General features: G+C 41.6%; 1 protein-coding gene across 1 annotated transcript in view; it reads left to right on the top strand.

Annotated features, from left to right (window-relative positions):
• The window catches only part of FRAS1 (Fraser extracellular matrix complex subunit 1), a 417,216-nt gene that overhangs the window by 371,276 nt on the left and 21,995 nt on the right, over positions 1-23,945 (top strand). Inside the window, exons 59-68 of the mRNA XM_035004710.1 lie at positions 2,291-2,496; positions 5,745-5,901; positions 7,841-8,041; positions 10,057-10,244; positions 11,433-11,708; positions 14,018-14,250; positions 16,637-16,797; positions 18,700-18,914; positions 21,996-22,146; positions 23,530-23,637. Of these exons, the coding sequence (XP_034860601.1) occupies positions 2,291-2,496; positions 5,745-5,901; positions 7,841-8,041; positions 10,057-10,244; positions 11,433-11,708; positions 14,018-14,250; positions 16,637-16,797; positions 18,700-18,914; positions 21,996-22,146; positions 23,530-23,637 (1,896 nt within the window). The remainder of the gene's footprint in view (positions 1-2,290; positions 2,497-5,744; positions 5,902-7,840; positions 8,042-10,056; positions 10,245-11,432; positions 11,709-14,017; positions 14,251-16,636; positions 16,798-18,699; positions 18,915-21,995; positions 22,147-23,529; positions 23,638-23,945) is intronic.

Raw genomic sequence — 23,945 nt, 5'->3', positions numbered from 1 at the left:
TCTCTCTCCCTCTTTTTCCAGATAGGGAAAGGAGTGAGGTTTACTGTCTTGTTAAAGAGAAAAAAAAGGAGTCTTTTACAGCTCAAGAAGAATTTGGGGTTGATTAATACATGACAAAACCCAAACATTAACCACTTTCACTTTTAACTCTCATCTGACTTGATGCCTGTTGGGCCAAGAGAAATCAATCCAAAGCTTTAGATGATCTTTTCATGAGCAGAAAAGCTTCCTTGCTTGTTGTTTTTACCTGCCAACAAGTTTCCTTCTGTCCTTCTATGCTAGGTCATGTCATTGCCACCCACCTTTTAACAGTACAGACCGTTTTACTGGATGACAGAACCCTAAAGGATAAATGCTCAGGACCTGATGCCAGAGTTGTTCATTATCCTCTAGGTGTGGTGTTCTTTTAAGAAGTATCGGCTGGGTTTTTCTTTGGTAATAAGTGGTAACTGTTAGGTTTAGCTTAGATAATGAGTTTGCTCTGTTTTTGCTAATGCCCACGGTTCTGAGCAGTGGGCAGGTTGGAGGCAAACAGAGCTTCTTGTATATTGACTTGCAGAGTGCGTGGGTCCTTGCCTTTTGGTTCTTTCCTTTCAGGTTTGGCAAGGCATACATGAGACATGGCAAGGAAATGGGGACGACAGCTTTAGAGTCAGTTTCTGCCACAGGAGACTTTGACATGTGACTGGAGGGCCTACCTCTTTGTATTGCTCATTAAGAAATAAATAACCAGCGGGGTGCTTGGGTGGCACAGTCAGTTGAGTGTCCGCCTCTTGGTTTTGGCTTGGGTCCTGATCTCGGGGTCATGGGATCGAGCCCCACGTCAGGCTCTGCGCTCAGCGGGGTGTCTGCTTTAGTCTCTCTCTCCCTCTCTCCCTCCCCACTGCCTGCTCTCTCTCTCTTTCTCCAATAAATAAATATTTAGAAAAAAGAGGGGGCACCTGGGTGGCTCAGTTGTTAGGCATCTGCCTTCGGCTCAGGTCATGATCTCAGAGTCCTGGGATCGAGCCCCGCATCAGGCTCCCTGCTCAGCGGGAAGCCTGCTTCTCTCTCTCCCACTCCCCCTGCTTGTGCTCTCTCTCACTGTCTCTCTCTAAGTCAAATAAATAAAATCTTAAAAAAAAAACAAAAAACAGCAATCACCAGCAAGATGTTGGTCTCAGAAAGGACATGTCTTAATGCAGAGCATTATTATAGGCACTGTAGGAAGTAAGGAGAAAAAAGTGATTCTTCATCTTGAGAACCCTGGACCTGGGGGCAATACAAACCATAATATAATAATTCCTACCAAAATAGGAGTGCCTGTGATGTGCCAGATACTGTATTGAGCACCGTGCCTACATTATTTCATGAAGAAATAATGACAGTAATAATGATAGTAATATTTCCAATTTATAAATAAAAAACCCCAAGCCTCAGAAAATCTAAGTAACTTACCCTATATCATACAGCTAATAAGTAGCAGGGCTAGGATGGAAATTTAGGCCTACCGACTGCAAAGTCCATGTTTTTAACCACAGCTTGGCTGTGGTCCCTTCCTAAAGTCAAATGAAACCATGTGAGCTGTAAAAGAAAAAGTGATTTTATAGCAGTAGTCACAGACTGGGTGCCCACTGGCCAAATTCAGCATGCGGATGTCTTTTGTTTGGCCCAAATAGTTTGGCCTCTATGGAACTTCTTTTTCCTGTTTTAACTGGTTGCTTTTTAAAAATTTAGCAGATATGACATAAAAATCCAGATTTCTGGCTTCATCTGAAAATAGGATGACCTGCCAACAAAAGCCTGGAGCTGAGGGGTGACCCTCTTTAAAAAGGCCTGAGCTTTTTTCTTTACCGGTATCCCCACTTTTCCTTACTGTCTCCCTGACCCCAGGACCAATGTGAGTAGCCATTTATTGTCAGGCTTACACTGCTCTTTTCCTTTTTGTAGCCTTAGAAGGAAAGTGAATTTTTTTGCGTATTAAAGTCTCAATCAAAATTTTCCTTATACCTGGCCCATTTCTTTGCTTGCATTACTTATCTGCATTTGAGATGGGGACCACACCCTGAAGCTGGGAGACACAGGTGCAAAATTGATTTATTCTGTTTCATTAGAAGCACGCTCAACAATGGAAGCAGTTCCCTTGTCTTGAGAGCAACCATGCCTTAAAATCTGCTTACCATCTCTGACTTGCCAGCCTGTGATGATGGCCCTTAGTAGACCTGTCCTGCCAAGTGGCTACTGAGGGCTGCGGCCATCTCCCCTCTGCCTCCCACTAACAATGCCTCCATCTTTCCTTCTGCTCCCCCAGTGCCCAGCATGCAGTTTGCCAAGGATTTGCTCCTAGTGAAGGAGAAAGAGGGCGTCCTGCAGGTGCCCATCATTCGGAGTGGAGACCTGAGCTATGAGTCATCAGTGAGGTGCTATACCCAGGGCCATTCAGCTCAGGTCATGGAGGACTTTGAGGAGAGAAGAAATGCGGACTCCTCACGGATTACGTTTCTGAAAGGGGAGAAAGTAAGTGGATTCATGATGACTGAAAGATCAGATTCTCTTTTTCCTTGATGCCTTTACTGTCTATAATGAAGTCATTTAGACAAATTCCGAACATCCTAGGAATTCTTCTACTGATTGATACTATTTATAATACTATCATCTGTCCCCTGTGGCTGTCTTCTTGGTCTCCTACTTAAAACTAAATACATATATCATTGGTTGAGCTGGGAATTTAGATGACATGTAACATTTCTGGAATTTAGCAGAATCAATGAATGAGGCTCCTCTTAATTCGCAACTACATTAGAGATGAACACACTCCACCACTGTTACCTAGAGGAGGACGAGACAATTCTCTAACACCTGGGCCCCCATCTCGGGACAGCATAGATTCTAGTATAGAACCAATAGGATAGGACCAAATAGGCAGACGTTGAGCAAATTCAAGCCAGGAGAGTGTTCTCTGCTTAGCAATTACATGAAAAGTGATGCGTATGGGCACAGGAACTCCTGAGAAACTCCAGTCAGTAAGTATGGCTACATTGGAATCAAAGCCTGCAACCTCAGTGTATGTCAAAAGTGTATGTATACTGAATGAGAATCACATTTCCCCATTTCTGGATTTCAGTTTCAGATAACTGAGTCGCTTGTACCCTCTTGAGTCAAAACACACAGTCCCCTTAGTCCTTTCAAGTCCCTTCTCTTACTTTGTTTATTTGTTTTGTTTTATGCCTATTCCCCAGCCACATTTCATTCCCCATCTCAGAACTCATCAATCTGTTGTATTTAATGAATATGTCTTAATTTGTATTTCTTCTTTTAAAATGCTGGTTGTTTTGTATGCAAATTTTAATTTGTAAAACTACTGTGTTACATCTTTTTCAAACTTTTACTCTGTTTACTCAGTAAACATCATTTATGTGTACATCTAATCTGTTGCTGAGATAGTGCATAATATTTCATGATGGGTAGTTAGTACATTAGAACCATCCATTCTTAGCAGTAGACAATGAGGAACCTCAGAGATTAGTGCCCAGTCACCTCCTAACACTCTGCCCCCACAAATAATGCTGCAGTGCACATCCTTGTACATGTCCACTTACAGACCTGAGTGGGAATTTCTTTGGATATACGTTCGGCAGCAAAACTGCTGGACCAAAGGCCACATATGTGCTTAATGTGAAAAAATAGTGTCAGAACACTTTCCAGAAAGTCACTGGCAGTGCCATGAAGGTTGTTATAATCCTATATCCCCTTCAACACTTAGCATTACTCATCTTTTGGATTTTTGCTAATCTTTGTATAAAGTTATATCTCGTTTTAATGTGCATTTTCTCAATTACTACCAGTATATATGCTTGTTAGTTTATTGGGTTTCCTCTTATGTAAATTATTTTTATCCTTTGTTCCTTATTATTGTATTGCTGTCTTTTTCTTACAGATTTGCAGTCTTGTATATTCTGAATATTAATTCCTTGCCAGTTGTAGACATTTTAGATATTGTAAATGTATGTATTTTTGCCTTCTGTCACTTATCTATTACCTTTGATCATAGTGTTCTTAGTTGAACAGAGTTTTCAATTCTGGTATAGTCAACATATCAGGTGTTCGCCCTATGATTAGTCCTTTTGAAGTTTAGCATTAGAAGATCTTACCCATCTTCTAATGGGTAAGTCACAGCATATTCTTCCTCTGTTCATCATTACTACCAAAAAAAAAAAGTGATAGCTTCCTTCTTTGAGACTCTTGGTCTTTTATACATTCATGACTCATAGAAGCCCTGTCTTGGTTATATATTTTATGGGAATTTTACTGGTGGCAGGTTGAAACATGTGTTTAAAAACATACACAAATACTACAGATACAATCTTCAGCTTTGAGTCTACATGTCTGTATTTGTTTTAAGTTCAAAAGAGGATTCTCTGCTTATCCAAGAGATGGTTCATAATTTAATAAAATTACAAAGAAAATACAGTCTAATCATCTATATGTTATCCACATGACAACCTATCATTCTTCATAAGCACACTTTGGAATCTCCATTTTCTCTGGCTTGCTAAGCAGTTTGTCTTTGAAACTTGTGATTCAATAGAATGTCCTTTTTAAAAAGATATCCTGAAGAGTCACTACTAAATTCATGTTTTCTATCAAGAAAAAAAAGGGACATTCTCAGGGCCTTAAAACCTGGTTAGCAAGCTACCTATAAACTTTCACAGGATATTCTCCTTCCATTTAGTATCACTTCAGAAGTATGAGAGTGGAACTTCTCTATACCCACAGATCCTTTGCAGTACAGTAGTAGAGTGGATTTAAAATGGTTCAGCTAAAGATCATCCCACTTCACATCACATGACTACTGTTGAGGTTACTGTGTCATCTAAAATGTTTTGGCCTTATTTTATGTTTTCTTAAGAATACAGTCCTCAGTAGAGAATAATCAGTGTGGGAAGCACTTGATTTCTTTCTGTCAAACAGGGATTTAGATTGCGTTCTCAGACTTTCAGAACTCAGCAGTGTTCAGATGAGACACCATTTGGCAGCATATTTGAGAGTTCTGCAGCATTGAAAGGTATCTTCAGCCTAACAAGAAGCCTTTCTGAGTTCCTTCTAAAACTCTTCAGTTTTTTTTTTTTTAAAGATTTTATTTATTTATTTGAGAGAGCGAGACTGAGAGAGAGAGAGAGCACATGAGAGGGGGGAGGGTCAGAGGGAGAAGCAGACTCCCTGCCGAGCAGGGAGCCCGATGCGGGACTCGATCCCGGGACTCCAGGATCATGACCTGAGCCGAAGGCAGTTGCTTAACCAACTGAGCCACCCGGGCGCCCCTAAAACTCTTCAGTTTTTACCGAGGGAATGGACCATTGTTTAGCTCTCTCCAGGAAGCCTAATCCATATGTTAACCCCCATCATCAGAAATTTATCTTTCATAATGTGTACCTATGCATTGGTCTGATCAGGGAAAGTGCACAAACTTCCTACAGGTGCGTTGGAGTGGGTTGTTTTATTGATCTTGTTTTTCATAATCCATGACCAATCATTCAGAGTGGTTTGGAATGTTCTAATACAAGGCTCCACAGATAGCTATGTCCCTGTCAGGCATGAACTGTTAGATTTAAACATTCTATTTTACAAATGAAATGGTTTGGATCCTTTTGAATTTATGTTGACTCTTTGATGCTGCAAAGAAGAAAAATCATTTTCTAGGAAAAGCAAGAAAATTACTGATTTTTCAGTGCAAATTTTAATCTATCTTATGACATCGGCTCTAGATGAAGAACTGTACTGTCTCTATCCATGATGACTCCATGTTTGAGCCTGAGGAACAATTCAGGGTCTACCTCGGCCATCCTCTTGGAAACCACTGGAGTGGAGCCAGAATTGGAAAGAATAACATGGCCACCATCACCATATCCAATGATGAAGATGGTAACAGAAGATATTGTCTTTAGTTATTCTTTGGTTGATAGAACATGAACTGATGTTTTACTAACAATGTAATTATAGGTGTTTTTTAAAATGAAAGTGCTATAAAAGTGCCTACTGATAACAATCTCAGAGTATTTATATAAACTATTGGCAGCAAGTGATCATCCTCTACAGAGTTCCAATAAGTTTATAGGTGTGCTTAATCTCATTATTCCCTACCACATTGCCAAGAGATAAGGAATGAGTATGGTTACAAGCTAGGACAGAGATGCTAAGGCGGACAGAGAATAAAACCTATATAAGTCTCTGCAGTTCAGGAGCCAGATTGGAAATACAATCAGAATCAGTTGAATCCAATGAACTAATTTAAACACTGCCACCTTCCTGGAAGAGTCTAATTTCTCAGTTTCCTTCTAATTGATTTGGCCTATTAACCCCCAAAATCTTAAATTCTTTAGTCAGGTGTCAGCAAAGAATGACCCAGGCACTATGGAAAACAAAACCAAATCGGTTTCAAATTGGGACATAATTGTTTTATTCAAATAGATATTTTAATGAGTGAATGGATAATACTACAAATAGTAATAGCTGTTTTTATGTTACTGTAGACCAAGAACTATACTAAGCATATTATATTATCTTATTTCATTTAATCCTGATGGTAACCCCTTGAGGTAGGTGTTACAATCCCTATATTATAGGTGAAGAAATTGAGCTTCAGCAAATTTATATAATTTATGCTCTTAGTTACACAGCTGTAAGCAGCAAAACTAGTTGTAACCCTTATTTTATCAGATTCTAGAATCTACATGAGAGTTAGTGAGACTCTCAGAGTTTCTGATATAAAATTGGGGACTAACTTGGACATTGGGTAAAATAAGAAAAGCTAGCCCTGAAGCTGAATTAGTCCTTTACCCAAGGACTTGGGTTCAGATCCTGAAGTGAACCTTTCCTGGTCACACAGAAACCCTATGACTGAAGCTCAGAAAGGTAATAAGTGACTCTCCTAACTTCCAAAGAGCATTCATTAAAAACTATGAAGTCTCCAAGGAAGCTTATCTTCTACAATTAGGAAGAGTTGATTTTCTGAGAGGGAAAGAGGGAAATGAACAGAGACTCCAGAAACTTCTGCAAAATATTATAGTATATTAGAAATGGTATATAATTTGTAATTGCTCTCAATTATCTGACTTGTTATCTCTACCCACCACTACCACCTCACCCTTCCCCATGAGAATATAATGGAAAAGAAGGCACAATTTGAAATTTTTGTAAAAACCAACATATTAATCACTTCATAGCAATGAGAATAGTACCTCAAACCAGATTGTGTTAGGAAGTCTTGTGTTCTTCATTAAAAATACTCATTTTTAACTAAATAACCTGTGAGAAGTTAGGAAAATTTAAGGATGAGAGATGTGAGGGCTCTGGGAAGAAGGACCCAGAAGATCAGAGATGGGGGATGGACTTGGAAAGTTTAGGTAGTGTATAAATGAGATAAATTATGAGGCTTAGAAATTCATATCTCATAAATGAAAAAGTTGATTCATGCAATTGGTCGATAAGTATTTATCAAGGGCTTACTCTGTCTCAGTCCCTTGATAAAGTATGTGAATTTAAAAACATTTTGTGAGCTGTAATGCCCAGATGGAAATGTGTACATCGTGCATTTCAAAGTCCTTAAAAATATTTCCCCCACTATTGTTTTTAATAAGAAATCTGTGAGAAACAACTCCTGCAGAATCATAAATAAGTTCCTTTTCCAAAGCTTTGCTGAGGGGTTAAAAACTGATTGATTTTTATGACTGCAAGCCATTTTACCTTTGTATTGCTTACTAATGTGGAAAACTCCCTCTTGTCTTTATAAGGTGTTTTCAGGGGAATGGAATCCTTTGTGCTTTTCTAACCTGCTCTTGTTTTTCTAATCCTGTTTCCTTAGCCCCTACCATTGAGTTTGAAGAAGCTGCATACCAAGTCCGGGAACCCTCGGGGCCAGATGCTATAGCCCTCCTGAACATCAAGGTGATCCGCCGAGGGGATCAGAACAGGACGTCCAAGCTTCGCTGCAGCACACGGGATGGGTCTGCCCAGTCCGGGGTGGATTATTACCCGATGAGCAGAGTCTTGAAGTTTAGTCCCGGTAATTGAATGCCAATCCTAATCTGTGGGTTTTACTTAATAGAGAGGCAAATATCTTGTATTTGAAGAAAGGAATGAGCAGAAAAATAAAAGAGGAAAACAGTAGTACTTATTAAGCATGAAGTACTTATTAAGCACACATTTGATACTACAGGAATCTTTAAAATTTTTAGTTGGGGGGTGCCTGGGTGGCTCAGTTGGTTAAGCGACTGCCTTCGGGTCAGGTCATGATCCTGGAGTCCCGGGATCGAGTCCCGCATCAGGCTCCCTGCTCGGCGGGGAGTCTGCTTCTCCCTCTGACCCTCCTCCCTCTCATGCTCTCTGTCTCTCATTCTCTCTGTCTCAAATAAATAAATAAAATCTTTAAAAAAAAAATTTTTTTTAGTTGGTAAAAATGGCATTGAGAAAGAACAAAAGTAGGTCCCTTACTTCAGAACATCCTTGGCATTTGGGCTCATTTAAAAGGATTTGTTGGTTGTTGTTAGCCTATGATTTGGTTGAGTCAGATGCATTTGATTTTAAAAGAATAAACATGACTACCATCGTTCAGTAAAACATGGGTACAAACCACTGTGCTGGGCCCTTCAGGGATTACTCAAATCCAGAAGGCACAATCTCTGTGCTCCAGGGATTTAACATCTGCTAGGAGACAGGATACACTGTTATGATATTTCCAAAAAAGGTTTATTCTAGAGGAAACTGTGGAGATGAGTCAGAGAAGAGAGAAAGATGGGATTCAGGTCACAGCTATCTGTTTAACTGTCTTATATAGTAATTTGATGGGAGAAATTAGACAGAGAAGGACTTGAATTATATGCTACATTTTTTCACAGAACTTTCTGGAGCAATATAAGGCAAAAAGACTGGTGTAGATCCTGGCACCATTTGTGAGTTAGCCAGAAATGGGCAACAGTGGTAGAAGGCCTTTCCAGAGACGTCTTGGCAAGTGGGGGGAGGAAGTGACTTCCTCAGAAATGAGGGGGGAGGGATCTCTGATGTCTCTCATTCCACTGGAGTTTTATTTTATTTTTTATTTTTTTATTTTTTTAAAGATTTTATTTATTTATTTGACAGAGAGATAGAGAGAGAGAGAACAAGTAGGCAGAGAAGCAGGCAGAGGGAGAGGGAGAAGCAGGCTCCCTGCTGAGCAGGGAGCCCGATGCAGGGCTCGATCCCAGGACCCCGGGACCATGACCTGAGCCGAAGGCAGACGCTTAACGACTGAGCCACCCAGGCGCCCCTCCACTGGAGTTTTAAAGGGCTTTTGGCTCCATCCCTTGTGCATCTGGTTAGTGTTTGCCAGAAGGGTAGATGCCCTTCCTCCGCCTCCACACAAGGACTGTTCTTCCATGTGTCTACTTTTTCCTTTTCTGCGAAGGATCTGGAGAAAAGATAGGTCTTAGAAGTAGGTGTTTGTAGGAGAGGAAGAAGGGAAACTTAACTACCACCAGAGATGCTTGCACCCCCAGAGAATCATTTTACAAAGAAGGAAGGCAGTTTCTAAGGCTCTAACCCTTCTCCTTCCAAGCTGCCAAACCCTTATGCTACTGTCTTTGTGGGGATGGCCTGGTAGGAAGCCTTCGAGATCCTGGTTCTCAGGACAGTTCTGAGGGGTGTCCATGGGTGCAACCACTCACAGCCATGCAGGAGCTCATGCCTGAGTGTAAAGGGGAAGAAAAATTAAGCAAAAAAACTCATAACCAGGGTGAAGTGTATTTTGGATCATAGATTTTTATTACTACCAGCTCGTGTCAGGCAGGGGCCATTAATCCTCATATGGTGTTGAATAGTAAATCTACAAAACTGAGCCTCTACCACAGGTGGAATTTGGTCTATAAAATAGCTTTCTCACTGAAGATAGGACTGAAGTGATTAGCAGCCCCTGTATTTATAGAAAAACCTCTAAAAGGAAAGGGCATATTTTAACATGAAATCTCAGCAGTGCCAACCTGCGGTGTCTGAGGTAGATCACCTAATGAGAACCTTTGCTCTCTTTGTGTTCTGTCCTTGGTGAAGGTGTGGATCATATCTTTTTTAAAGTCGAGATCCTATCCAATGAAGACCGGGAATGGCATGAATCGTTCTCCCTAGTCCTTGGCCCAGATGACCCAGTGGAAGCAGTTCTTGGTGATGTGACCACTGCCACAGTGACGATTCTAGACCAGGAGGCAGCAGGGAGTCTCATATTGCCAGCACCACCCATCGTGAGTTGCTTGACCCAAAAGGATTGCTGCTTTTATGTCCTAGTGACTAGGAGATGATAACTTGAGAGAAGTAGGCCTTTGGTGCTGTACTTCTTCATTCTTCTAACATGGTGGTTCTCAACCAGGAACCATCTTGTCCTTTCCTTTGCAAATCCCCTCCCTGTGTGCCACCACCTCCAGGGGACATCTGGCAATGTCTAGTGACATTTTTGGTTGTCATAACTGTCACACTAGGTGCTATTAGCATCTAGTGAGTAGAAGGCAGGGATGCTGCTAAACATCCTACAATACACAGGACAGCCCCAACAACAAAGAATTATTTGGCACAAATGTTAATAGCACTGAGGATGAGAAACCCTGTTCTAACATAAGAGTAAGACCAAGCCATATTGATACCTTAGTCTAATAAACATGGGAACTATAATACAACTGATCTTCTCATTTCTTTGGTGGGACCTAGAAGGGGGAAAAAAAAAGTAATGCTACCCCATATCTATTACCCTCCATAACTTGCCATATGCATAGAGTTAAGTATTTGCAGAAGTGTAGTACCCAGTCTCCCAATTTGGGCATGTATAGAATGAATGCCCTGACTTTACAATTAGGAGGAAAATGCCTGGAGGTTGCCAAGGGAAATTTAACTCATAATAATGAAGCAGTCAGAATAAGTCTTCTAACCTCCCCTGGCTAGTCTCATATAGTAGAAGGATCATTCCAAAATGTGTCTCTTATTCAACCATGGAAGAAATACGCTACCTTTATTTACTTTTGTTTTGCCAAATATACTACTGCATACCATTAATAATTTAATGCAACTTTATTTATTTTTTTCTTAATGCAACTAAACTAGTAACTGTTATTCATGATGTATCTTTGGTTACAGTGTGCATAAAAATAAAAGTATTTCTCACATGAGTGATAGAGCTCTGATTTAGGAATAAGAGTAACAAGATACTAAAGCTTTTAGCTCAGGCAGACGGAGGATCTTCTTCACCACTAAAGATCTGTAGTATCTTTTAGGGATGCCTGGCAAAGCACTATGAAAACGTCCATTATATTTTCTTTTTCATTATATTTTAAAGAATCCCTAGCAGTTAAGGGATCTTGTGGATCTCTAGGGAGGGGAGCCTTAGTTCTCTGAGCCTCCCAACACCCAGCCCAGTCTGAAGCTTTGTTGCTCCTTTTCAGGTTGTCACACTTGCTGACTATGACCATGTAGAAGAAGTTACCAAGGAAGGAGTCAAGAAATCCCCATCCCCAGGCTACCCACTGGTTTGTGTTACCCCCTGTGACTCTCATTTCCCCAAGTACACCATCATGAAGGAGCGTTGCAGTGAGGCTGGTATCAACCAAACATCGGTGCAGTTCAGCTGGGAAGTGGCCACCCCTACTGATGGCAACGGGGCCCGGTCACCCTTTGAGACCATCACTGACAACACACCATTCACCAGTGTCAACCACATGGTAGGTCTAGGGGGATCTGGGCCTGGTTGCATGGGGAGAAAACTGGTGCTTCTCTTTGTCACTGCAACTCTATCAGATAAATTCCTTAAGGCTCTTGTGTGTCATTTGGAATAAAATAAACAAATAAGCAGGTACACACAGTATATACACAGGTATTTTTATTCTTATATATAAGGTAATATGGTGTCGTAGAAAGCGATCCAAGCTAGTAATCAACCTGTTTACTAATCTTGATTCTGCCTACTTTTAACTATGTGATGGTAAGAGGTTAAGGGAGTTGAGTCTCTGTTTCCTGATCTGCAAAATAATACCTTTTCCACTTAGCCACTGACAGTCATTGACAAATCAGATATAAAAGTGATCTATAAATGGTAAAGTAAATCAAAGATTCCACGTAGGTACAATTAATGATTACTTTTTTTCACATCTCTTCAATCGTTCAATAAGTAGGATATAAACTCCTTAAGGACATGGACCAAGGGTTCTACCACATTTGTATAGCCTAACGTGCTCAACACATTGACGGCACATAGTAGGGATGGCGCAGTGATTAAACAAAGGATAGACTGGTTCTCGAGTGATTGGCATTATACAGGACTGGAGAAAGACATGAGAAGAAGCGCACTATGCAGTTGCTGTCCTCCAAGAGTCGAGACACCAGACCCACACCTCTGCCGCCATCACAGAGCAATGAATAGTGAGGGTTTTCCCAACCTTAAGGAACAGTGCACTGTGGTGACTGCTCATCACACCAGTGACGTCATTCTCCTCAGAGAGAGAACCGAAAGCAGTGGAGATCCTCAGCACAATATCTGGCACATAGTAAGCCCTCGACAGTTTTTGATTAAAATTAGTGCACTTACTAATTTTGGACATCAGAGATTTCTTTCAGACTGAATTTCTCTAGCTTTTTTCCTATTCAACTCTCAGTTTGTTCTCACTTTAATAAGTGCTTCCCATAGATAGGATAATGGTGGAGGGAAGGCAGAGATGGACGGGGGGGCTCTGGGTAAAGCAATGTCACTCACATCCATTGTTTTCTGCACAGCTTATTCAGAAAGGCCAAAAGATCAATTCTTTTGCAATATAACCTAGTTCAAATTTAAGCTATGTGATAAAATTTAAAAACTGAAATGATAAGACTTAACAGCTTATTGTTTCCTAAGTATCTAATTCTCTTTTCAAAAAACCATGAAGGCAGTTCTGTGTGATTTGGGCCAAATATACATTTTTAACAGGTACCAAGTTGATGTTTCCATTTTTATTCTTGCAGTGACTTGGTGACTAATACTTTTACCCCAGTTTCCTTTGCTCTTTCTTTGTTTCTTCAATTATTTATTTAATACCATTGTATTGTGTGCATCTTTGTAAGATGCCTCAAATCCCTTTTGAACTAAGTCCATGTGTAAATAAATAAATAAAGTGTTGGCAGCTAATTAAAAAAATTTTAATGAAAAAATCCTCTTTAATTTTTAATGGGCTTCAATGAAAATTGTTTTCATAGGTAAAATTTATAAGTTTGTATGATTGCTTTGTGGGAGGTCTGTGGCACACAGAACTACTAATTAATTTTTCTTCTTATGTACTTCCCTATGTGTCTGCACACATTATCTAAAGAGTTGTGGTGACCCACGTTGCCTCTGCATAGACTGAGTTAAGCATTCTTATGGCTTCTCTGTGTCTGAGAACATGAAAGAATCTGTTGAAAGACCTTCAAAGGCCAGTAGGTGTCAGAGGCCAAGTTCTCAACTTCAACTCTTCATGTTATTATAACCTTTACAGTGTGTGTGTGGTCATTAGGTGGGGGTTGGGGGGAGGGACTAGCAGTAGGAAAGAAAGAAAAATAAGAACTCCTGGGAAGGAAACATTTCTCTTCTGTATCCTGACATATACCCTCAGAAAAAATTACTTGGAGGCCAACCAGTCTCAATGGAAGGGCTGGAAACCAGCTGAGTAGTCCTTATGCTGAACCTAGTCTATAAAGAGAACAATACTGTCACTGGTAACTGGTCATCTCTGGGCTCTTGCTCCAGTCTGTCTACTTGTTCCTTGTCTGACATGCTGCCTCAGGCTATACGTACTCACTGCTCTGTCCCTAGTGCCTGGCTCCTGGGAGAAAGTCAACAGTTTTGTGGTGAATGAATGAATAGATAGATGAGTGGATAGATGGATGGATAGACAGATGATGGATGGTCTGCACAGAGAGCCCTATACCAGAAACTGGTCATGTCATATCATCCAGAAGATACAGTGTAAGGAGCTGTTTAAGGAATATACACATGTCTGAAGTACTTTATTTTTCCTGGTAGGTCCTGGACAGCATTTACTTCAGCCGGAGGTTCCATGTGCGTTGTGTGGCAAAGGCTGTGGACAAGGTGGGCCACGTGGGGACTCCCTTAAGGAGCAACATTGTTACCATTGGAACAGACAGTGCTATCTGCCACACCCCAGTGGTAGCCGGGACAGCCAGAGGCTTCCAGGCTCAGTCCTTCATTGCCACCTTGAAATACCTGGACGTCAAGCACAAGGAGCATCCAAACAGGTCAGGCAGGTGGTGCCGTCCCCCGTGAGGGGCCTCTCCTTTGTGTGTTTTCTGGGCCAGACAGATCAATGAGCGATGCTCCTGCAAAATAAGAATAGTGGTGGATAAGTGCTTCAGAAAAAATTTAAATTCTCAAAGTCCCCCTAAAATCCAGCCCCTTGTCTGTCTTCTTAGCCTCATGTCCCTTGCCTGTCATTTTCACCTGCCAGTCTCCTCACAGAGAATCAAACTGAAATCAAATCCTCAGGGCTTCCAACTCTTCTATGTTGTGTGCCTCTGCCATGCTGTCCCTCCTGACTGCAATCCTCCCAGCCCCCTTCCACTCACTGGAGTTAAATCCTATTGTCCTACTGTACCTAGCTCATGACATCCCTTCTAGGAACTTCCCCATCATCGTTCCCAATGTAATTTGGAAGCTCCTCCTTCCAGCTCTCCTGACACCCATGTATACCTCTTTCAGAGCATTATCATCATTCGTTCTCTCTCTGTCCCCGTGGTAGATGGTGAGAGCAGGGACCATGATTTTTTTTTTTTTTTTTTTTTGGATCCCCCTCTGGTTGGGACAGTGCTTCTTGGCACCTCTAAGAGACACTTGCTAAATATCTAGTGAACAGAGTAATAATACCATTTAAACTGAAAGTCTGGACAGATGTGCTTTTATTTTTTCCTGTGCTCTCATGATTTTGATGGAAGATAGATACTTTCATGTTTGCCTAGCAAAAAAGAATTCATGTGTATTATACATATTCATTAAACCTTGTGGTAATTCTACGTGTGTCTTTATGAGCAACTGAGTTCAGAGAAAGGGGTTTATTTCCATGGAGAAAAAAAAAACAGATTTAAATATGGAGCCAAGAATATGCAAATTCTTTCTTTATTCTAAAAGAATAAGATTTACTTTTGTCAGAAAGCAGTAGCTGAAGTGCCCAGGGCACTACTGAGCCCTTCTTAGCAAAAGAGGCATCCTGTTCCTATTCCAAGGTTCTGAATCCTCTTAAAAATGTCTCTTGGTGGAGTGGTGGGGGGTGGGAGGGATGGTGGCTGGGTGATAGACATTGGGAGGGTATGTGCTGTGGTGAGCACTGTGAATTGTGTAAGACTGATGAATCACAGACCTGTACCTCTGAAACAAATAATACATTTTATGTTAAAAAAAAAGGGGGGGGAAGAATGAAGAGGGGGAATTGGAGGGGGAGACGAACCATGAGAGACTATAGACTCTGAGAAACAAACTGAGGGTTCTAGAGGGGAGGGGGTGGGGGGATGGGTTAGCCTGGTGATGGGTATTAAAGAGGGCACGTTCTGCATGGAGCACTGGGTGTTATACACAAACAATGAATCATGGAACACTACATCAAAACTAATGATGTATGGTGATTAATATAATAAAAAAGAAAGATTAAATAAATAAATAAATAAATAAATAAATAAATAAATAAAAAATGTCTCTTGGGCTTTTGTTCCAAGAGACAAGCTGTAAAAACTCAAAGGCACCCTCAATCAACATGCTGAAAATTTGAATTTATACAGTGAAAATAGTGCAGCCCGTAAGTACAGTTCTTTTGTATCGCCATCTTAACCAATATTTATTAAGCTCATATTTTATTTAGAATTTTATACCACATGCTCTGGAGAAACAAAAGAAGTGAAGGCAATGATCCTTGTCCTCATTGTGGGGAGGCAAGATAAACAGAGTCTAAACGCATGTAAGAAATAGCAGCCAATAGGAATAAGTTACAGATGTCCTGGTGCAAAGGCACCTAAGCTCTGAGAAATGTAGATGAGGGGAGAGCATACTGCAAGTGGGGGCCGGGGAGGGCTGCCCGCATTGCTCGGAACTTGAGGGGGGAGAGGTGGGAGAAAGCTCTTTCAGTTAGGAGAAGACAGTAGGAGTAGGGGGATATGACCATTTCTAAGATCTTGTCCTGGGTAGGAATACTGACCTTAGAGTTTAAAGAGCTCACTGATGTCATTTGGCACAAATACTTTAAAAAATGTGAGTGTCGGCCCTACCCAACCTTCCCAGACACTCCCTGTGACAGAGAAGGGGACGGCACCTCTATCAGTCACTCCGCTGTTGCTCACAAGGAAGCAAAGCTTCCATTTAAAGCAAAAGAAAGCTTTAATTTGTGGTTGTGATGTTATCTTTTCTTGTACAGAAGGAAAAAAATTGTGATTCTTGATGGCTGTCAGTTCTGAGCTGGAGGATCTCTTGGCAGGAGGGGTGGGGGACAACCCCACGCGTACATCATACCCTTTGGGAAGCTTCAGGACAAAAAATGGTAGATTCCCTGGGGAAGGCAGAGTAAGTCACGAGGAAGAAATGTACCATGTTAGCTGTTTCTAGCGTGCACCTAAACACTCTCTCTGCCCATTTTTGCCTCAGAATCCACATTTCCGTGCAGATCCCACACCAGGACGGAATGCTACCCCTCATCTCCACCATGCCGCTGCACAACCTGCATTTTCTGCTGTCCGAATCCATCTACAGGCACCAGCACGTCTGCTCCAATCTCGTCACCACCCAAGACCTGAGAGGCATCTCAGGTGAGGGATGACTTCCATGCTGGCTTTCCCGTTCCAGCCCAGCGCCGTGGCCCTGAGGGACACAGTGAAGTGAACTCTGCTTAATGTCTCCCGTCCTCAAAATCTGCGTGATGAGCGGAGATCCCTCCTAGCAGGCAACAGACATAGGTAGCTTAGACAGTGAAGTGAATAGGGAAAAACAAGGACTTTGGAGTCAAACTGACTCAGCTTCAAATCCCTATTCCACTCTCTATACAACGGAACAGAGATAGCTGGACTTCCCCAAACCACTGTTTTCTTATCTATGACATGAGGATAACAATTGATACCCATCAGGGTGAGGATTTAATTTGTTGACATTTTTAAAGCACCTGCCATGGTAACTGTTGGTTCTTTCCCTCCCCCATGGTGAGCACTTTTGGGTCTGTGCCCTAAAATCCCCTTATTGCAGCCTCTTTCAAAAGCTAAAGTGCAGATGTCACGTGTTGTAGGACAGGTTCTTTGGGAGCAGGAGCTGAGATGGAGTGTGGGGTGCAAGATGTTTATTGGGGATCAGCATCCATCAAAGGGAAGGAGAAAAAGCAGAATTGGGCAGAGGGGAAAGTTAGACTACAATCTGGCACTGACCCACAAAAGCCTCCACTGACCCTTCAGGGAGCTCTGGAGAGAGCCCATCCACCCAACTCATCCTACTTCTGGCCCCAAATGATGGGCCTTTCTGTCGCACCTCACGCAGTCATTGGGGGCCAAGGCCCCGGCAAGGGCAGCCCAAGGAGCCAACGTGCTGTGGAGACAGGTCCGAAGTTGCTGACAGCCGAGAAGGCGCGTCCCTGGGTTAACCATAGCAGACATTTTACTCTACAAAGAATCCTGTCCATTTCCATTTACCTTAGCAAGTGCACATTAAATGCCTGTTTCCTCCCTTGACAACTGATGAATCATTTACCGGTGTTTGGGAAGATAGAAAAGCATTCATATGCTCTTTCATATTCATTAAGCATCACTTTAGGTAGTGATGGTCTTTATACAGTAGAGAGTAGCTGAGTATAAATTATTTGCAAGTCACCGAGCTACACATGAAAGTTTAACTGGTCAACATCTGTAGCCGCTGAAAGAAACATACTCTGGTTATAGGCTGAAAGTTTGTACCTCTTCCTACTTAAACACAATTAAATTCAACACATGTTAACTGAGATCCGAGTCCTTTTGGGGGTAGAGGACCAGGTGCTGGTGTCATTCTCAGAAATGCATCAACTCTTTCAGAATACTATAGTTGCTTTTAGTACTATAAAGAATTTTAATCCTGATATTCTAAAATTGTATCTGTATTTAGCTCTCTGCTGCATTAAGGTCTTCCTTAATTTAGAACAGTTCAGTTGCTTGGCAGCATTTGATCCAATAATTTTTGCCCGTAGCAGGGGAGGTTTAGTCAAGCATCATTAGTGAGCTATTTACTCATTAACACAAAATGAAGATTTTTTTTTTCCAAGAGCTCAGAAACCATAGGAGGGGAGGAGGAAGTCAGATGTTTGTTGGCTTTACATAAAAGCTATTTTTTAAAAATCAGTCTTAAAAAATAACAATTCATCAACAAATTATCCATATAGTAAATCTATGTCTTCAAGGGTTGATTGCAAAGCTTCAGTATGTTTTCTTTTCCAAGACATATGGGGCCACTGAGCTCTGACTCCGCTTATAGTATCATTTGCACACCTTTTCATCTGGGGTTCCTGCAGCCTCTTATAGGAGTCTGTGACCTCAGTCACTCTGTTTACCCTGTGGCAATTTGGGGAGCCCTGGGTTGCTCTCCTAATAGTCTCAGATGGACGGTAGGCTATCTCAGGTTCACAAGGACACATCCCTTCTCCCCAGGGGCATGTCCACAGACTGAGTCACTCTTGCTTGTTCCTCCCTCCCGCACAGAGGCAGGGTTCCTGGACGACAGGGTCTACGACAGCACGGCCCTGGGTCCTGGTTACGACCGCCCCTTCCAATTTGACCCCAGCGTCCGGGAGCCCAAGACCATCCAGCTCTACAAACACCTGAACCTGAAGAGCTGCGTCTGGACCTTTGATGCCTATTACGACATGACTGAGTTAATTGATGTCTGTGGTGGGTCTGTCACTGCTGACTTCCAGGTGGGTGCTCCAGGGTCTTATCTGAAGGCCGCGTGCACCTAAGTGCCCTATGAAACCTTGTTTGTTCCTGAAAGCACTTCTGTTAGCACGTTGCATCCAGCGGCCCCCAAAACTGAGATAGCCAAGGGAGTCTTCTTTAGAAGTCCCTTATTAGCAGCATGGTGGCTAGAGAGAGCCCCCTAAAGTCTGCTAAATCAATTAATTGGAAAATGTTAAAATTAATGTGGAAAAAAAGTACTGTCTGGCACAGCCGTTTATATAAAAATCTAATATTTACTTCTCTAGATATATATGTTTTTTCCCTCTAGGTGTATTTTGGAAAGCCAAAAGGATTTACATTTGATGGTGAGGTTATTACAAAGTAGATGTATTCTCTTCCGTGCTTGGGGAAATAAGTCAAAATGAGGTGCACCCTTTCACAAGACAGGTAGAGCACTCTCTTTTTAAGCGTTATGGAGAGAGAATTGTTTAAAACACCTTGGTTTCATACCTAGTCCAAACCTGTGCCAAACTGACAACCTTTGCAGAAATGGACACTTTTTAAATTTTATTTATTTGAGAGAGAGATCGAGCACAAGTGAGGGGTAGTGGCAAAGAGAGAGGGAGAAGCAGACTCCCCGCTGAGCAGGGAGCCCAACATGGGGCTCGATCCCCAGGCCCTGAGATCGTGATCTGAGCCCAAGGGAGACGCTTAAGCGACTGAGCCATCCAGGCACCCCGACACTTTCTTAATAGTTATTAAACATTAGTGACAAGCAAACATTTTAGTAAGAAGCCATCGTCCTAGGAGGGCAGTTATATCAAAGGCACTAGGCTAATGCATCCTCGGGGGAAAATTAGATCTAAAGCAGATTCTACCCAATTATGAGCGATTATCTCAATGAACTAAAAATGACGTTTGTTCTTCATTTCAAATCAGGTTTAACCACACTGAAAGAGGGACTTCTGGAGGCACTTAGAGTTATTATTTTGGGAACATGTCTTTGATGAACATTTGTTTTGTTTCCTTGTAATGCCTCTCATTTTGGTTCGCTCTCATTTCATGGGCATTACTGCCCTCTACCGATGGAAAATTAAGGCATTCTTAGGTTTGCTTTCTGTTTCTGCAGTTGAGTGACCTACATTCACTCCCGAAAATGCAAAACTAGGTGATTGGTTTCTCCTCTGGCCTCTCAAAAATTAGTATTCTGTGTTCGCCATGCTTTTACTCTAATTACATTTTTGGGTATTTTTGTTCAGAACATGCCTAAAAATCTCAAAGACTAAGATTTCTCATTATATATGCCCCACTTCTTAAACCAACACAGAATAGATACACAGAAGTACTTCATTGCAGTCTGTTTCTTTAAAAATGGTTGAAACAGCTGGTATATGGTAGAAAGGATTTAGAACTTACAGTCAAGCCCTAGTTCATATCTTTCCCTATCATAACTTCTCTGAATCTCATCTGAAATTGTAACAGTCATCTCAACATGGCAAGGTACTTGGCACAGTGTAAGTGTGTGGTAAATATTTGTCAAGGTTTGGGTTTTTTTTTAAGGATTAGTAAGTAATATCATGAGGGATAAAGGATAGAAAACAGAAACAGAGGAAGGAAAATTAATTTTTCCAATCAACTGAAGGATTATTGAGTTCTAATATCAACAATTTTGAGATTAGACCATGTGTTTTTAACAAAGCCTGTATATTAAAGGGGCAGAATACGGTGTGAGGTCCAGATAAAATCTGGAAATTTTCTGAAGAAAACAGAATAAGGCATTTCAAAAGATATTTTTTAATGAATATGGAATTAGCAGAATTTTTGAAAAACTTGGAATCAAACCTTGAATCCCTGACACCATTGAATATGAAAAAATATTGTAGAAAAATAAAATGTTGATGTCCCAAATGTTGATGAAACATTTGGCTCTTTTCCTAAATTACCCATGGAAACACTTTACATTGTGTTTTAAAACAAAAGAAAAATATGAGTTCCATAGTATAGTGTATCATAGTATTTTACCAATGACAAAATTTTTTCAAGCTTTTTTGTTATAAAAGAAATAATATATTTACAGAGGATAATACAAAATGAATAAATCAAGTCCCACATTCATATATACATATAAACAGTTACCTTCCCCATGAAAACTTCTGCACATATTTTATCTTTCTATCCAGTTTTTGTTCATTGCATAGTAGAATAAAAATATTTGAGCCATTAATTAATAGCGGTACCAGGAATCCCATTAGAAGAAATATTCCCTTGTAAGTGTGATGTGCTGCCTTTTCAAAATTATTTCAGTGAGGCATTGTATGAGATGGGAAATTATACAAGCATATGCCGCTCTGAACTGTGTTGCTAAGTTTCCTAGATATGATATCCAAATCCCATGACCTCAGTTCCTGTTGCAAGAGATGTGACTATTCACTAAAACATCCAAGTCAGCCACACATTCATCAGACTTGGGCATCTTTCCAATTAGAGTTGATTCAGACTCTCCTACAGGTCACTGGAAAATGTGGTCAGCGAGGGACTATGTATTAATCCTTTGGGAATAACTGTGTTACTTTAAAATCTTGGCCAAGTCTCCCAGCAATTGGAGGCAAAGCTCCTTCTCAGTCTTCAGAAGTGTTTTTGTTCAAGTGTCACCTCCTCAGAGAAGCCTTCCCAGATCACCCTATAAAAGAAATATCTTGGACACTTCCCATCCCTTTCTTTATTTTTTAAATATATGCATCACCTTACTAGACTGTAGGTTCCATAAGGGCAGTGAGTTTGGTTCTTCCCACTGCGGAGGAGGAAGCTCAGTCTGGTGCCTAGGCACCTAGCACAGGCATGGGCACTTGGTTAATAATTATTGAATGAGGGGCGCCTGGGTGGCTCAGTCAGTTAAGAGGACCTGCCTTCCTCTCAGGTCACGATCCCGGGGTCCTGGGATCCAGCCCCACATCGGGCTCCCTGCTCAGCGGGAAGCCTGCTTCTCCCTCTGCCTGCCGCTCCCCCTGCTTGTGCTCTGTCTCTCTCTCTCTCTCTGACAAGTATGCCTTTTCATCCCAGGGAAGAAATAACCCTCACTGTGCACACCATTTGCTTGGCAGGTGAGAGACTCTGCTCAGTCGTTCCTGACCGTCCACGTGCCTCTCTATGTGTCCTACATCTACGTGACAGCCCCCAGGGGCTGGGCCTCTCTGGAGCACCACACCGAAATGGAGTTTTCCTTCTTCTATGACACTGTTCTCTGGAGAACAGGTACGCCCATTGACATCTTAACTCTCCCTGCCTTCTGTTCAAGCAAGATGAAACAAAGTAATAAGTAGTGACTTTTAACAGGAGCTCCAGTCTTCATCCCATTGTCCTATGTACAGTCAAAAGGAGGGCTGCCCTCTAGGCCAAATGAATAAAGCGAACCAGGTTGCTGTTGATATATCTGTCCTTTTCCAGGCACCTGATTCGAAGACCCTTTTGCTCCTTAAACGCCGTGAATCACACTATTTTTAACTAGGAGCGAATGAACATGATCATAGTCCAGAAGGATACCTCTGAACCCCTAGTGGGCAGTATAGGAACCCATCTGTCACTCGCTATCCTCTACTCTGGGTCTAGCTATCTGGATTGAGTTTTCCATCCCTGGAGGCCTTCCAGCATCAGCATATATGGACATGGTTCTTTTCAGGAACCACAGATATCTATATATTGGTGACAGCCCCTCAGCTGGGAGCTCACACCTTCCTCACGTCTTCCCCAAGCCACCTTTTCCCACTGCTACCTTATGATGCCCCAAACTCGTCTCCCCCTTCTGCTGCTCCTTTTTTCCCTCTTGGCCTCCCTGGAGGGGATTTACTTGATCTGAGCTACTAAACAGCTACAGGAATGTTCATTAGATAGGGCTTCATCTCTAGAAATGGAAAATACAGTCTTTTCTTCTGTTGAGGGCTTTGAACTCAAATCATTTGTTTTATATTTCTCATAGGAAAATAACTTCAGGAAGTTTTCACACTCTGGGTCAGATAATTTCTCGAGCTCTGGGGTTCTTTTTAAAACGTTGTTTTTTCCCCTCCTTTGGTTACCCTTTAGTTTTGGGTCATACGGAACTCACTGGGCATCATGATTGTAATTACCCCTACGAAAGCCATGGTTTATTCGTGTCATGCGATATATGGCTGGCCTTCTACAAGCTAATCTTGAATCATCCATTGGTTTGAATATTAAATGTAGCCACCAGGACATTGCTTATGGTTCTGTTGAGTCACGAAAGCAGTCCTCGTGAGGAAAAGCAAATAGAGTCTGAAGCAGATGCACTATAATCACATCCTGGTGTAAAGTTGATGTAAGAAGTTTAAGTAAGACCAATTTTTTTTGAGCTATGGGCTAGGGCCCTGACTCTGGGCTCAGTGGCATTTTCAGGTATGAAGAAACTATGCCAAGGAGAAAAAACAAAACCAAGTAGACTGAATTGGCAAATGTGTCTAAATAGATTCTATGTTCATATGAATATGCAAATTTTTCTTAACTTACATTCAAATTACTGTGCAGCTCTACTTAGAGGTATCACTGGGACAACTCACATGTAGTTTACTCTCTGGGAGATCTCATTCCCTAACTTGGATGTTTTGTGTATGATCGCCTGCCCAGGAATCCAGACAGACAGCGTGCTCTCTGCAAGGCTTCAGATAATAAGAATCTACATTCGAGAGGATGGCCGTCTTGTCATTGAATTCAAGACCCATGCCAAATTCAGAGGTAATATCAGTGCAGTTTTTCCTCCAGTTTTTCTTATTAAAAAACATTACAGGGGCACCTGGGTGGCTCATTCGGTTAAGCGTCTGCCTTCAGCTCAGGTGGTGATCCCAGGGTCCTGGGATTGAGCCCCACGTCGGGCTCCCTGCTCAGCAGAGAGTCTGCTAACCCCTCTCCCTCTACTCCTCCCACCTGTGCCTGCTTTCTCACTCTCTCTCTCAAATAAATAAAATCTTAAAAAAAAAAACACATTACAAACATAGACAAAAGGAAAAAGAATAGAACAGTGAAAAACAATTGTTAACATTTTG

Source organism: Mirounga leonina, unplaced genomic scaffold, assembly GCF_011800145.1.
Source record: "Mirounga leonina isolate KUSES-001 unplaced genomic scaffold, KU_Mleo_1.0 Mir_129, whole genome shotgun sequence".
Classification (NCBI taxonomy): domain Eukaryota; kingdom Metazoa; phylum Chordata; class Mammalia; order Carnivora; family Phocidae; genus Mirounga; species Mirounga leonina.
Note: the sequence above shows the minus strand (reverse complement) of the source record. Positions and strands in the feature narration are given on the sequence as shown.